This window comes from Epargyreus clarus, unplaced genomic scaffold, assembly GCF_041222505.1.
Source record: "Epargyreus clarus isolate Ecla_fem2 unplaced genomic scaffold, WU_Ecla_fem_2.2 ptg000007l, whole genome shotgun sequence".
NCBI classification, from domain to species: domain Eukaryota; kingdom Metazoa; phylum Arthropoda; class Insecta; order Lepidoptera; family Hesperiidae; genus Epargyreus; species Epargyreus clarus.
In genome coordinates, this window is record NW_027332215.1 from 20334102 (window position 1) to 20351597 (window position 17496).

General features: G+C 32.6%; 1 protein-coding gene and 1 non-coding gene across 2 annotated transcripts; both read right to left on the reverse strand.

Moving 5' to 3' along the window:
• Positions 1 to 4461: 4461 nt before the first annotated feature.
• Pgd (phosphogluconate dehydrogenase) lies at positions 4462 to 16990 on the reverse strand. Its single transcript, XM_073075045.1, has 12 exons — positions 16833 to 16990; positions 15703 to 15814; positions 15327 to 15441; positions 14639 to 14790; positions 13894 to 13986; positions 12209 to 12359; positions 9865 to 9975; positions 8996 to 9139; positions 7713 to 7867; positions 7268 to 7357; positions 6126 to 6326; positions 4462 to 5416 (listed from the first exon to the last, which is right to left on the reverse strand). The coding sequence occupies exons 1-12, from the start codon at positions 16838 to 16840 to the stop codon at positions 5297 to 5299; spliced, it is 1452 nt and encodes a 483-aa protein (XP_072931146.1). The 5' UTR covers positions 16841 to 16990; the 3' UTR covers positions 4462 to 5296.
• On the reverse strand, positions 5980 to 6066 carry LOC140743817 (U6atac minor spliceosomal RNA). Its single transcript, XR_012102513.1, has one exon. It is a non-coding gene; the product is annotated as a U6atac minor spliceosomal RNA (small nuclear RNA).
• Positions 16991 to 17496: the final 506 nt, after the last annotated feature.

Consider the following 17496-nt stretch of genomic DNA (forward strand, 5'->3'; position numbering starts at 1 on the left):
TAGCACGGAGAGAGAGAAAACTTTTTTACGCAAGTATTTCAATTCTCAAAACTGGGTACATTCTCTAGTTAGGATTGAGTAATCTTTACTAATCTATGCTCCTAAGTGAAGTTGACGAATGTGCAGTTAGCTACCGCGATGGATTATGGCCTAAACCCTTCTCACTCGGAGAGGAGTCCCGTACCTTGCAAAGTGGAACAGTAATGGGTTGACGACGGCCTAAAGTCATGAAATATCTACCTGTTTAATATTTTTATATTATTATATTCATATTTATTGAACTGTCATTGTCATATCAAACTCCTGGCTTCTAGAAACCAACTAATTCTCTTGATACATTTAAATCTCACGGCATTACCATCGGATACTAAATAGGGAACCATGGTCAACTACAGCGACAGCCGTTATCATCCCAGCAAAGAATCTCAATATTACTCAATTCCCAGAATAATTAAAATCACTACATCTTAAGTACACATACATATATAGTAGTACATACTTCATGACTGATTTTAAACTTTAAATCCAATTTTCAATTTGCGAGCTAAAATGGACCTGTCCATATTTATGCTCTGTGGCTTGTCAAGTATTACCTAAATGGTGACCAATCTAAACAAATTGTTATGTCCCAATTAAAATAAAACGTAAGAAACTTTTTAAAAACAATTATTTATAAACTATTGAACTAAAAAGTACATTACGTCCTATTGTTACGGATAAAACTTGAAAGGCTCAAGCAATTACTAATATTTACGAAAATATAATTCAATTCAATAGGTTTCAAATAAACTTTTAAATTTCTTTCTTGAAAGCTTCGTGTTATATTTCAAATAAATACACCTTTGAAATAATTTAACTTCTAAACTTTCTTTTATGTACCTACGTTATAAAATCTTTATTATAATAGTCTTAAAAATAAGCCCATTACTTAGACTTTTGACATACCTACATATGGCCAAAGATGGATTTTTCAAAAAGGTGGTAGAACCAATAGTTCGACCGGGGAGGTACCACCGCCTCACTTTTTCTAATGTGACGTAGATTTTACGTTACGGTGGAAAAGTGTGGTTGCCGGCAGACTTTAATGTGAGGCGACCATCTTAGTCCTCAGAAGTCCTTCCATCATTCAAGCTGGTTACAGATGTTGCAGTGACCACCAGGTGTGCTGCTTGCTCGCTTGCTACTTTAATCTCATATCTGTAAATGTATTTCTTGCTTTTTTCTTCAATAGTATATCAATAAATGTGTACATATCAAAAATAATATGTTTACGAGTAGGTACTCTGTTCTCCCAAATAAAATACACTTAAGAACAAAAATGTCGGAAAATTGAATTAATTGAGAATTAAATAGGTACAACTTCTTGAAATCTAAATATCAACTTCTTGAAATCAGAACTCGAAATACCTTCTACCCTCTCAATAGCATTCTCTCAATATGAGTAATATACGAGTAGCTGATACGGGTACCCACACACTCGCTTATCTTACCTTGTAAATAACTAAATATCACTTGTATTTTAATATAAATATTTGATGTTGTGAAAGAATTGATTATTGATGTTGTTTAGAACAATTTATTAAAATATGAAACTTTTTGCTGTCATCTTTAAAAAAAATACTTAATATAAATGTGTATATTACATGATGTAACCTATCGTTTATAATATATCATGAATACATTTTAAATACTTGAGAAAAAAGAGTTTAATAGTTATAAATGTTTTCTGTATTACCTTTACGATATTAAATACTATTTTGGAATTTTATGTAGTGTTTTTAAACATTTACGAAATTAGAATTACACACTATTTTTTCTTGTATATCTATTTATTCATAGAGAGAGAGAGTGAATGTAGTAAAAAATACAACTCTATGTCATATATTTTCATAAAATCATACAAAAATATAGTCCTCACATCTAAGTGAATATATTTTATCTATTTCGATACCTATATATTTGATATGTATATTAATAGGTATTGGTTCACCTACGCCTACATGTAAACATTAGTTTCGTAAATCATGTTCTAATTTTATTACCTATCATGTAAGTCAGTATAATTTTTTGTCACAATACCTACAAATTATTTATCGTATTATAAAATGATCGGGCAATGGTGATAAATATGCGGACAGTAAAAAATGCCGCATTACTTAACACAATGTCCAGATTTAGTCAACTGAAACGCCATGAAAATGCCCAGCATTGTGTAATACGACTAATAATTCAACCGAACCTTTTTAGTATTGATCATTCACTTCACGCATTAACGTTACTTTTATTTTGAAGGTGGTAGAACCCTTTGTGGTTCGACTCCGGCGGCACCACCGCCACACCTATTTCAGCCTCATAGCAGCAGTATTAAACGCTACTGTGTTCTGGTTTGAAGGGTGTGGTCAGGGAGACATACTTTTCCGAGGCGTTCCAGCTTAGTCCTCAGGGGTAGCAGTGCACCTGTGGCCGACCTCAGGTAGAAATATCTAGTTCTACCTGGAGTTGATTACTGATGTCCACGGGCGGCAGTAGCCACGTACCATCACGTGGACTGCATGCATATTCGCATGTCTGCTACTCCTATTATATTATAAAAAAAATCCCATTAATCCCTTTTCATTTTTAATATTATCTTATATTTTTACCAGCATTATCAAATTCATCAATATCAATTATCATCATATTATCATGTTCATCCATTAGTACTAGTAAATGTATATTGTAGGATCCTAATGCCGCTGATAAGCACAAAAAAAGTAGAAATAAATATAATGTACATATTTCATGTTACCTAGCTATGTAGCTAGGTACTTCACATGAACTAAGCGATTAGCTTAGCCTTAGCTATTTAGCAAGGAAAGCTAATTAGATTAACAAGCATAAATCTAATTATTTTCATCATATTGGATAAGGGTCATGTGAAATGTGTTTTGATCATTACCATGAAATTTTAAAACTTTTAGCTTAGCCATAGCTATTGAGCTAGTTAAGCAAATTTTAAACTAACAATCATAAAAAACCAATCGTATCATCCCTCATGTAAGCATTTGCATTTTCATTCATAAATTTCATTAAACTCATTATATGAAGAGTACCTAAGTGATACAGTGTGATTGTGAATCGAAATGTGAAGAAATAAATTATATTATTATTATTAGAAATAATTTAATAAAAATTTACCCATTGTTGAGAAAAGTATTTATGTAGTAGTTTTTGGACATTTACCTAATCAGGGAGTTATTTATATTTCGAACTCACTTAGAATAGTTGAATTAAAAATGTGTGTTTATCCTTAAATTATTAAAATAACTATATATGTAAATGTTTACGCAATGTTGTAGTCACGATTTATGTGAAATACGAGGTTTCGAACTCTAGTTGATCCATATTGTAATGTCATTTTGAGCTCTCTAAAGATAACTCGTTAATGTTTTCTGTAACACTTTTAAACACGGCACAACAATATCATTGTGCATGTATCTGGCTACCTAACTATCTATTTGAATATGAATCAATATTCAACAGTGTTTGTTACCTACTACGAAAATACAATTTTACCAATCTTTCATTGCGTAAATAAATGAAATAACGTTTTCAGATTTTCCTCAAAGTTTTGAATACTATCTTATAATAGATGTAGCTTCTGTAATATATTGTTCAATATATGTTTGATTAGTATTAGTCTCGCTTTTAAACAATGCATTGTAGAATTTTAAATAAATTAATTAGTAGCTGAAATTGTTGTTTCTCATTACATCCCAATTCCTACCTACTTATCTCAATACCTATTTCTTACCTATACATGGTAGCTCAGCCAAAGATTCAGAAGTAGCACAATACTTTAATTAATTTAAGCTATTCAATGATGAGTAATGGTCAACAATTTCACTAACATCACATATCTATCTAACTAAATGGATTTTACCTTTAGTAATATTTTTACTTTTGTTATATATTGGCCTTAATCACCATAGTTAGAAATTCGCCTTAAACAAAATTATCAAGAAGACATCTGATCCTGCACCGCCGCCGTGCCGTGGGAACGCTGACTCCGCACCACCGCTCCGTTTCCACTGTATAGTCCCGAACGTGGGAATTCACTCTGGGTGCTAACATTGCCCCAGCAAGTCACTTAGGATAGTTAGTTATAATTTAGGTTAGATTTAATCCAATACATGTAACATTCTGTTTTGATTAAATACATTTAAATAAGTAATTCGGTCTTTCTGTATCCTGGCTGCTACATCCCGACGCATTATATATCTCTTTCTCGTGGACTAAGCAAACATAATAATATATTCTCTAAACAATACATTTCTTTTCTTTTGCACATAAAAGAAGAAGCTTTTCTTCTATGCGCAATAATCAAGAGTATGGAATTATTTATATAAAGTAATTCAAAATACACTAACTATAAAGTAATACTACGCTAGACTAAATGAATGAAAAAAAAAACACGAGAGATTCATTGATAATATTTATTATAAAAATATGTTCAAAAAATAATATATACCCCTATTTCACAGCATCGATCACTTATTATATTATTATGATAGACCCAAAAATTTATTAAGCAAGGGCACAATCTATTTGCTAACACCATAAACCATTAAAACACGTGAATAACAAGAAATATTGCAACATTTCATAATATTATTATTGCCAAAATATATATTTAAAATTTCACTTAAAAATATCATTTTGTAAAATGTTAAAACAGAAACGCAATAATCACTATTAAAGATTATTGGCAGCGTTATAATCCCGTCATTATTAAACAAATCAAATGGAATGTTATACATTTCGATCAATAACAATAAAATGTCAACAACAACATTGCCAGCCATATGAAATAAAAATATTGTGTATACAAATTGAGTCATAATCCTCAATACGTTCCAACATTTACAGAAACAGCGGTAACAATGAAATATATACACAGATATAATTATATAATGCGAATTGATATGGGGGATCCATTAATCATGTAAGGCGTTTAGGAGTGGGGGGGGGGGCTCAGCAAATATCACGTTCTTTTTTCCACACGAAACTGTTCATTAGACCACTTACACAATTATCGAGATTTGCGCGTTTAATTTTCATTGTAAACCTAGCCTACTTTACTTATCTTTACTTAACTATCATTGCTTTACATTTGAAACACACATCTTGAAAAACATACACGATGTTAGGTGATGGGGCCCTCCCCAATTGAGCCAAATCACAGTAGATCTCAGCAAGGGATTGGAAAATGGCTAAAAACGTACGTAATTATTGGATGCCCCCATCAAGTCGAGAGTTAATTATTGTATGTAGAGGCGGAGACGTTGCCGCCGTGGCCGGTCCAGTTCGTGTGCACGAAGGTTCCCGGCTTCGACAGCAACTCGTACGTGTGCGCTCCGAAGTAATCCCTTTGTGCCTGTCGAGAAATCGATATTATTATTATATGTAAGCAAAATGACGACAATATTTTCGCTGCGTAATTCATTCACACAAAGCTTCTTTTATAACACAGATAGAATGGAAGTCTTAAATTAAATCGACTACATTAATGTGGCTATCACTTGAGAAAGTATATATCTATATCTCCCTTATCACACCTTTCCAATCAGAACACAGCAGCGATAAACATTATTTTGATAAGACAGAAATAGGTGCGCACTTTGTGACGTAATTAAATCATGCCTTCATGATTTAATTACGTCACAAAGGACATCCGGAAATTAAACCGGAATCCTCCGAGCGCGATGCCCCAATCGGGCTCTTCCTTGGGGGTGCAGTTTACGCTCCTCCCACACACCTGGTGTTTACGGCGGTATGTGGCCACACACACCGCCGTCCTTCCCGGGGTTGCTTGCTGGACGGTGCGAGCTCCCACTCTTGCCGGCCCACTCCTGCCGCAACCTCGGAAGCCCCTTTAATCGCCTCTTACGACAGGCAGGGGATACCATAGTCCTATTCTACTCCCGGAACTACAGGGACGAAAAAATGTAGTCAAGAATGTGCCCTTAACCATTTATGTGTTCCATGCTTGTCAAGGGGAGTAACCGTCTCTCCTTCAATAGACACGAGCCCTATTCCTACATAGCCCTACTCTAGTCCCGGGACAACGTATCGTAGCGAATCACCTGTAGCAGGTTAGCGGGCAGCACGTGCGCGCGGTACCCGTCGTAGAAGGCGAGCGCCGCGGAGAGCGCGGGCGCGGGCACGCCGGCGAGCGCCGCGCGCGCCACCGCCGCCCGCAGCGACGACTGCGCGCCGCTCATCCGCTCGCCGAAGTACGGGTCCAGCAGCAGGTTCGACAGCTGCGGGTTCTTCGTGTACGCGTCCTGGAAACGTGTGTTAATTGTACGTGTGTTAATGGTGGTAAGTATGGTAAAAATATACACCATTTTTAATTTTTTGCATCTACACGCAACCTTTGTAGGAGGGAGGGTGGTACATACTGCATGGTTTAAAATATCATCATACATATTTGTAGCGGATTGTTGCGAAGTAGTTTTAATCTTAACTTAACGTGTGTTAATGATTATCAATCCATTACTCTCCCTGCTAGGCACGAGTCTCCTCTCACAATAAGACGGATTAAACCATAGTCCACCGCGCTAGCCAAGTGCGAATTGGTAAACGATTGTTAATACTATCAGTGACGCGTGCCTGGGGTTTAAATTTCGAACCCTCTTAATGACAAACCAAGATGCTAAGTACTAGGATATCACTGCTTTTAAATAAACGAATTATCAGTAACCAAAATTAAATTAAAAATATTTCCATGACCATAGTATACAGCATTGTAATACGAAAACAACGATGTATCAATCATCGCGAATGAAGTGAACACGCCAAATAATATTGGACAGTCATACAATTTACAATTACATACAAAATTTCAACTCAATCCGATGTTGATCCAGAAATCAGTCAAATTTCCGACACATGCATACATACAAGTAAAATTATTGCAAATATAAGCTGTTAAAAATGTTCGAAACCACAACAAAGTGAGTGGGCATCAATACTACACCTACACTCATTGATATTCAGATCTTAAAGCATCTCCATAAACTCTGCTTTAATGATATTTAACAATCTAAAAAACTTATAATTCATAGATATTTTACTCTAGCTGGTGTGACAACAATGGTCGAAGATGGTCAATGTTTTCGACCGTTCTTATAGTGCTTTTACAACGTCACAAATTTATTTTCCACCCACAATGCTTATTTAAATTTATCAAATGCACAAAACAATAATATAACAAAAATCTTACCTTAATATTGCCCAAGAAGACACTTCTAATAATGCACCCGCCGCGCCACATGAGTGCAATGCTTCCGTAGTTGAGATTCCATTTATGTACCTAAAATTATAAATATGAGTACATTAGTCTCATATAACCAACTGCCTCTTATTGAAATTAAATAGTAGAACAAAACAACGTAATAAATGATTTAACTTTTTTTTAGGTATAATTTTATTATCACGCTTTCATTAACTAGACCTATACGTATATAATATATGTATGTAACAGAATTGAACTCGATCTTTACCCATTTTGAACGGTCAGTTTCATTCAAAATTTTAAATCAATCTAAAACCAATGACAAAACACCATTTTAATAATTTTGTCCCATTTACCTTATCAGGATCATCAGGATTAAAGATTTTCGAAGCGGTGCGGCGTAAAGGTTTCCATAATTTATTTTCAATCATACCTTGGCAGCCTCCCGCAGCAGCATGAATCCCTGGGCATACGATATCACTTTGCTAGCGTACAACGCCTTGCGGAGATGTTCGAGGAACTCCTTCTTATCGCCATCAAACTTAGTAGACGGGCCCGGCAGAGACTGGCTGGCCTTCACACGTTCATCTGGTGATAAACAGTAACTATATAAATAAAAATAGGCGAAAACAAACGAATTCAGTGCTTTTTCACGTTTATTTGTCAACAGATATACTTTTAGGTTTCTGTAGAAGCATATACTGTCTATTGGTCTTTCACAGGGCTTTCATTACTGAATTGTAATGGTCTATCCATTATCCACTTGATTTTTTGACAGTGTTTATTAGTAGGGCCGCTATAACAACAAATACTAAAAATAAATATTTAAAAATTTATTTATATGGCTAAATTATAATATATTAGTATCAATAAAGCCATTTTCAAGTGTTTAATTTTGAACTTAAATATTCATACAGAAGGGGCATACTTATTCGAGGCAGTGATAGCCTAGTGGTGAAGAAACTCAGTCTCTCGATCAAGGGATCCGAGGTTCAAATCCCAGGCACGACCTCTGATTTTTCAAAGTTATGTGTGTATTAGAAATTAATTATCACTTGCTAAATGGTGAAGGAAAACATCGTGAAGAAACCTGCATACCCGAGAGATTTATAAAAAAAGAAATCTCGAAGGTATGTGAAGTCTACCAATATGCACTTGGCCAGCGGGGTGGACTATGGCCTGATCCTTCTCACTCTGAGAGGAGACCCGTGCCCAGCAGTGGGACGGTAATGGATTGATGATGATGATGATGACTGCTACTTCTTTATTATTAATAATTGGCCAAGTCCAAGTCGAACTTGTACACTGAGAGTTCCGTACCACCAAAGTTTTCATTTTTAAATTATTTTTAGTATTTGGTATTGTTGCAGCCATTGAAGTAAATGCATTGTAAAAATTTGAACTGTTTACCTCTTACGGTTCAATAGTTAAAGCGAAAAACGGCCAAAAATAGCAGTTTCCTCGTACGGCGACCCCCACTTTTTTCAACGTATAATTTATTTTTAGTATTTGTTGTTACGTACGTGTTGTTAGTATTTGTTGTGACTACCCTTATACAAGCTTTGTAAAAAATCAAGTGTCTATGTGTTACGATTCAGGAGATAGAGCCCTATGACAAACGGACAGACAGCTCCACACAGCTACTAAGCCTCCAGTAATAGAACCCTAAAAAAATAAAGTAGTGAAATTAAAATGACAAAATAGTCAAAACGTTACCCTTCAAGGCGGACAGGCACCGCGCGAACACAGCCTCGCCGATTAGCGTGACAGGCACCCCGTACTCCAGCGCGCTGATGCCGGTCCACTTGCCGGTACCCTTCTGGCCTGCCGCGTCACGAATCTTCGGCAACAAGTGCTTACCTGTTGATAATAATATTGAAATGAAATTAAATGTTTATTTAATAATGATAACATTCGTTTTAAACATTCATAGAAGCTTTTAAGCATAAATACATGTATACTTTTGACAAGCAACCCCACTCTTCCATTACACATACATTATTATAATAAACAATAGGCTGAGAGATCTAAATTGATAATACAATATTATAAACTTGATAACAATAATCAACTAAAAATTCATTATTATAAGATTACCATATTATTATGTATAATAATGTTAATATCGGTAATTTAATAATATGTATTATTAAGATTTTGATAATAATAATGATTTTTACAGTAATTCACTTCTGCACATAAGAAATTATATTTCTTTTCAGTTATTTTTTATGTATAAAGTTATATACTTTTTACGGACCCAACGACAAACGAAAGTAAATACTACAAATAAATTCAAAACCCACGCCAAAATAAATATAATGTCAATAATATAGGTATAAAATTGTAATTTTGTTATCCTGCCTTCTATCGTGTAAATAAATCCTACATAATGTCTGATATGCTCTTCTCTTGGCCCAATATCAAAATAGTGAATGACATTTAATTCATGAACAAGTTTTACCATAACATAAAAAAGTTATTATTATTAACAATAGTATGTTACTTGAGATTACATTGATAAAGCAATACTAATAATAGAGCCTACTAACTTAAGTCACTTTTGATTGCATTAATACTCTTACCATCTGTATCCTTAAACTTCAGGATGTCTCTGGTGATTTCGATCAGGAAAGAGTCCAGCTCGCCCTTATTCCAGTCGTCAAATACCTTTGCCATCTCATCTTGTCCCAAACCTGAAAGATCAGTAAATAATTGTATATTATATATGTGTAAAATATCTTCAGTAATTTCTGAATAGGAATTAAATTACATATTAAAGAACAATACAGATAGTTTGCTCTATAAATAAATAAAAATATCGTTAAAATATAACAATTTATATTATTTCATTGTATTAATAATACAATTTATATTATCCAATGATAACCATCGATCACTAATAAGTGATCGAAGATGATAACATTTAAAATATGGGGATAAGAGAATCAAATAATAACTATATAACATCATTTAGTACTTATGGCACTTCAATAAATTTGTATTGTTCCACAAAATATTCTCAAAAAAATTTAGATGATATGTTAATAAAGTAAGAAGCATTTATACATTACATTCCGAACAGTATGAATGCATTGCAAGTGTACAGTTTATTTACATGTTATCTACATAATTACACTTGCATATCATTATAATTGTCATTGCATTGCATTTCATTGCATTGTCATTATAATATCGTCGAGTGCTTAAACACACTCGTTTTTAGATCTTATCGTAATAATATGGGTACCTATTTAGTAGCAATAATAAATAACTGATTGAAATAATAAAATGTTCACTCATGAGTTCGAGAGATGGGCAATTTCTTATTTACAATTATAAATAAATAATATTACGTTTACACATTATAATTTCATTACGTAACATATAGATTAGTAAATATTCTTAAACTATAAATCACCTATATGTATAAAATACATTTTCAATGTCTTTGTGTTCTTCATCTGTGTGTCTTTCTTTTAGGTGACAAGGTATTTAAACTGTTATATTATTAAACTAAATAAGACAAACTCAATGAAAACAATGTAAGTTATTGATTTTAATGACTAAAACTACTAATTAAAAGATACTTGTAGATATTCAACAATTTCTAGTATGAAGTATTTGCAGGGCCGGATTTAGAGGTCTAGAGGCCTTGGGGCAACAAAGGAGTGGGGGCCCCCTGGCCGCAAATTATTTTCCGAATAAAATGAATATTTTTTTCAGTTGAGTTCTTCAATAAATATTTTATTGTCAAATGCAGGTAGATTCTTCTAGTATTCGTGTTTGTACAAAGTACTGTAGATAAAAGTAAAACAGCGAAAAAAATATCAAAGGAAAAGATGTATATATTTTTTTACTAGAGTTTACTAGTCGGAATTTAAAAAAAATCCGACGTCTCTATTGTGGGGGCCCCTCTTTTGTGGAGGCCTGTTAAATCCGGCCCTGAGTATTTGTCAAATATTGATCTTTGGTAGATAAACATTTGATAGATTGATTATTAATAACGGGCGTTAATCCACAATTGTTAACAACTAGCCATAATAATCAAATGACTACGAAATACACAATCTACAAGTAGTGACTAAAGGTCATTCAGTACATCAACCATACCAGTTCATTCTATACTATTAACTTATATTTGTGACACTGCGCCCTAGTTCTAATCTAGTGAAAGGTGTATTAAAACGGACCTATTTGTATGTTGTCTGTTATAGTTATGATATGATGGAAATACTAAATAAGCTTGAAGTTGACCTTATCTATACTAATATTATAAAGAGGAAAACTTTGTTTGATTGTAATGAATAGGCTCAAAAACGACTGGACCGATTTTAAAAAATCTTTCACCATTCGAAAGCTACATTATCCACGAGTAACATAGGCTATATTTTATATGAAATATATTTGATAAATAGATTTTGAGGCGGTACAAAGTTTGCCGGGTCAGCTAGTTTATAATAAAGGCATAGCAAATGAACATGTAGTCAACCTAATGGAAACTGCCGCCCGTGGACTTTTGTAATTAACCTCAGTTGAGTAGAGTCCTTAAGTCGGAAACAGATGCATTATTATTCCTGAGATCTAAGTTTGAACGTCTCCTATAAATGGCTATTCTTAACACACTCTTCAAAGAGAAGAATGTTGTATGTATGGTGTTATACACATCAGAAATATTTGAGGTACTTCTGGAGTTGTTAACAACCACTTTCAAAATGACTTTACATTACATGGTCTTTTCTATCAAATAAAACAAGAATCCTATCCATACATATATGTTACATGAGCTGAATTGACCTCTAGAGATCTAGTTCTACATAGATCTATATTTATGAAATTTTTAATAAATCTAATAGGTAAATATAATAGATAAAAGGTAATAAAACTGAAATGGTCAGTTTTTCTTGGCGTTATATGAAAAAGACTTACCAAGTACATCCTTCATTAGATGGTAGACCTCGCAGATGAGCTGCATGTCACCATATTCTATCCCGTTGTGGACCATCTTCACAAAGTGGCCCGCACCGTCTTCTCCCACCCAGTCGCAGCATGGCTCGCCGTTGGCTTTAGCACTTATAGCCTGAAAGCATTGAAGACTTTTTATAATGTTCATAGTACAAAACGTATTTAGGTAGATATTTAAAAAAAATCCAAGATTTCAGTGTCACTCCTATTTAAATAATAGTGTTGGCACATATGTATACCACTTTATTAATTTCTGTCTCTCACATGAGGGTCCAGGGTTCGAGTTCCAAGTTTTTTTAATTATTATAATGAAAGTGGTACATGTGTAATGCCCGCAACTATGTTATCCTAAATTCTTCTTATATTAAGAGGAAATAAATTGTAACTGTGCATAGAAACACATAAAAGCAGTGATAGCCTAGTGGTTAAGAAACTCAGCCTCCTGATTGAGTTGTCCGAGGTTCAAATCCCAGGCACCTCTCATTTATTAAAGTCATGTGCTTATTAGAAATCAGTTATCGCTTTTGACTGCAAACATAGTGAGGTAACTGAAAACATAGTGATGAAACCTGTATACCTGAGTAATCTTTACAAAAAAAGAAAGTTCTCCAAGGTATGCGAAGTCTACCAATACGCACTTGGCCAGAGCGGTGGACTATGGCTTAATCCCTCATTCTGAGAGGAGCCATTGCCCATAAGTGGGACAATATTAGGTTGATACAAACACATTTGGAGATATAACAAGTCCATAAAGCAAACCAATATAAGCAACATAATGTTATTAATTATGTACAAAAAATGTTAAGCACATATTAGTATACATTGCGTTTATATTCAACACAAAAATATGATTGCCGCTCTATTAATCCTCTTTAGGTAAAGGAAATAAACACCCACTTAATGTTATTTACTTTGACTTATGATAGGTAGACCACATAATTTCCTGTTTGTTGTTATAATATAATTATTTTTTGTACCGTTAAAATGGAAGAGGAAAAAGGTAAGAATATGCGATTACAGTGTTTGAACGAAATAGCTAAGATCAATAATGTTCTAATAATCTAGATACAGCAGCGGATTTAAGTGCGTTTTTTACAAAATAACATTGTATTTGACAGATTATTTTGTACTAACTAATAGTGAGGTCATTTTTTGCTCTAAAATTACTGTTCCAGTACTGAGCTCAAGACTTAGAATCTAAAATGCTTAGATGCACTATAAACTGCATGACCAGTGGTAACTTTAAAAAATCTGTCTTGGAACAAAAAGAAATGCTACAGATATGCTTTACCTATATAATTGTGGGTTCTAACATTAACATGAATGCATTATTGGTCTCATAGTTATTAACAATTAAAATCTAGTATTCTAATAGCAGCTATTTAATTAGCTATTGGAAGTTTTTATTAATGGAAAATGATTATGATAATGGTATGATTAATTATTATAAAATTACCTTTTGAATTACGTTCCTCTTCACATTAAGAATGATTTTCATACTATTGCATTACTGCTATAATTATTATATTGTCGGTGGAAAAGCTAGAAAAGTGGCTTCCTTGCATATTAGACTTATAGCCTTTCCAGTGACGATATCATATTATTGTATATATTGTTTATAAATTGGAGTTATATAAATAAACACTAACCTGGAAAATAGGTTTTATATGCGGCCAGGCTGCTGGGTGACCACCGGGCATCAGAGAAGGTCCATACCTTGCGCCATCTTCCCCTCCGCTCACCTAGTTAAACATTTTAATAATATTAAACTTTGATTTTAATAACAATGAGTATTGGAATATGGAATATAAATAAACTACAAATTATGGAATAGGTGATCATTAACACTCATTATTTTTAACCAATCTTTCCCATGTTTCGCCTCCCAAAAATAGATATTTCAATGTGAAAATTAGATTTTTGAAAATAAAATAGTAAAAATAAAATAGTTTCAGTATAAATAAAGAGCATTAAACCACAAGAAAACTGTACATTAACAAAACAGGTTTTATCATTAAGAATTGTTGTAATCATTAATCAAAAAATATAATAGTCATTAACTGTTAGATACCCGGCTATGAGCAATTGGGCCATTATTTACAATTTAACATAACCGGTTTCATTTAGAGATAGTTTCTAAGAACTTATCATTAGGAACACTTCTTGCAATACAATAGAACTCAATGTAACACTTGAATAGTTACCAATTTTTTATGGCACAGCTTCTTTTATTCATATACATATATACAACTTAAATTTCATTATTTATAATACAAACCTAGTAAGTAAAAATCATACAAAAACAATATATTAAAAATTATATTACTTAAGATTAAACAAGTAATTAAATATAATAAGTTCCATCCAAATTATTTAGTCAAAATAACCACTTACACCCATGCCAATGTAATGGATCCCAGTTGGTTCTAGTTGCTTGCACCATCGCTGAGTATCAAGGTATTGTGAATTACCACCGTCAATAATAATGTCCCCTTTCTCAAGCAAAGGAATAAGTTTCTTGACAAATTCATCGACTGCAGCTCCAGCTAAAATATTACACCACAGTCATTTAATGTATTTGTAACTAATTAAACTACAACTAAACCTGTACAAATTGTAATTTTGTAATATAATACATATAATTTAACATTTTGTAATATTGATGACTAATCAGTCATAGAATAGTTTTGTATTATCAGTAACACATATTGGTTTAAACTCTTAACAAGTGTGAACATCTTGGTCCACAATTACTAACATTATTCCGCAATGCCATCCAATCTCTATACGCTAACCATAATATCTACATTTAACCAACAATAAGTGATTAATAATAATACACAATATAGTATGTCTTTGTAATATATTACTGGATTTTTTCATGGCAATTTTAATAGACATAAATGTAATTGATTGAAATTATTTTAAGAGACAGAAATATTTCCAATTCAACAATTACATGAATTTAAATCATTTCTTTTTGTTAATATTTCAAGATTATTTGTATGTTTTACTCAATGTTGCTATCTGCTTGCTTGTCTATCTAGAGTCAATATAGAGTATAAGAAAGTCCTATAGTTACCTTTCACAAGCAACATAACCTTTCTAGGTTTTTTCAGACATGCCACCATCTCAGCCAAAGATTTGGCCCCAATGATTTTAGTCCCTTTAGCCTCATTAGCCAGGAAATGATCCACCTGTGACAGAATTATTTATTAATAACAAGTATTTTTTTTATTAAATTTATGAAATTATTATACTTTACAATTGCTTGGATATCATAACAAACAAAAAAAGCAACTCATGTCTTTGTAAAATGTAATCTCATTGTCCTTCAAAAATGTGATCAGATTTTTAAGTATTTTTTTTACAAAACTGGACTTGGAGGAAAGTCATCATACCACCTGACAACAATAGCATATTTTTATACTAATGCAAATATATTTTAGTACTAGTACCTTTTCTACAGTTCTGTTGAAAGCACATACAACAAATCCTTTGGAATCCATATTGAGAATTAAGTTTTGACCCATCACTGCCAACCCAATCAGGGCAATGTCTGCCTTTGTGCTACAAAATAAAATGTTTGTTAATTTACGTTTCTATTCTTATAAATGACAAAGTTTTATTTAAAATAATTTACGATATTTAACAATAAACTTTGAGATATTTAACAATAAAGTATTGAGCATGTCATAATATAGGGATTACTTAAATAACTTAAATCTTTTTATCTTCAAAAACATAATAGAATATTTTCTTTCATTTCCAACATAAAATGCAATAACATGTACTGCAATATTGCAATATAATAATATTGCTTTGTAAGTGACTTAAGTAACATGCCTAGTCACCTTCAAATAACCTTGTCCTCAAGTTGTATTTACAACGGACAGTATTCAGTGATTTAACTTTTTGTGTGTAATATTATCTACTGTGCTAAATACCAATAGTAAAAGAAAAAGTAATATTTTTTTATAATTTAATAGAAAAATCTGTTTAATTTCGGTACTGGAGAATTTAGTTCATTACAAAAATATGACAGATACATATTACATATGGAAATGTTCTGCTCAGTATTGCCTATTTAATGTAATTTAATATTAGTATAGTGCAAAGCCACTAATTTAGATAGTAATAAAAAAGACATTAGAAACATTGAAGTACTACATTTAACACAAGTGTGTAAAGGTATCAGATAGCACATTTTAATGTAAGCTAGCTAGTACTTTTAATGATTTTCAGATGATGATATGATAATTTATAGGAAATACAAAATAATTTATAATAATTAACTTTCATACAATTATCGCGAAGTGAACCGTGAACTAAAACAATCATGCAACTCATATTAATGTATTTTTTAAACACCGAGGTCACATGTCTCTAATTCTTATATTAATTCTAATTAGGAGAGTGGTTAGGTACGCTATACATTTTTTTATTAATTTAATGAGGTATAATAGTTCTCCATAAAACTTTAATTAAAAAACCGAGTGTCATGCTTGGAATTAAAGTATATTAGCATAAAACACCATTTTATTTGAGTGTGACAAAAAAAAATATAACGAGTAAAATATTTACTTACTCTGCCATATTTATCAGTTGTTATTGTTAATATAAACGGAATAAAAAGTTTATAAACTTTTAAAACTTCTCAACTTTCCTCCAGGCACAATGACGAGACGTGACGTGAGCCGTGAATTAAAAGTGATTAGTGTAGTGATTAGAATTGTGTAGCTCGCGAGTGAGTGATATAAAAGATATATATCTTCACCAAAGAGCTAATCACTCATCAACTCCGACAGATTTGAATTATATCTTTATATCCGCATCACATGGTTTAGTTCATAGATTCAAACGATTCCGGATATAAGATCTTCTTCAACTCAACAGTGTTATACTAGCTCGCGAGTGAGCGATGAGTCAAATGAGCGACTGACTGAGAGTGAGTAGTGAGCCTGATTCGAGTCAAATGCGTTGATTGAGATATATAACAGTTACGGTTACGTATTAAACACTAAATTAAAATATTTTATTGCTAAGAACATGGAAACCGGGATATACAAATAGCGTTGGCTGTGATAATTCATATATAATTTCTTGCCAGTTTTGTATTAATTATAGGAATCAAAAATGTTGTCAAAACATTTTGATCTGATTCTCTGATATACTGATATAAAATGTCGCGTATCTTTACAGAGCTACTGAGCTAAAGTGAGCTATTGAGCTAAAAGAGTGATATATATCAC

Coding starts and splice junctions, on each gene's coding strand:
- Pgd (XM_073075045.1), bottom strand. Junction 15,442..15,702: donor TCAACAGAACTGTAGAAAAG/GTACTAGTACTA, acceptor ATTCTGTCACAG/GTGGATCATTTCCTGGCTAA. Junction 9,140..9,864: donor GAAGTTTAAGGATACAGATG/GTAAGAGTATTA, acceptor TATTATCAACAG/GTAAGCACTTGTTGCCGAAG.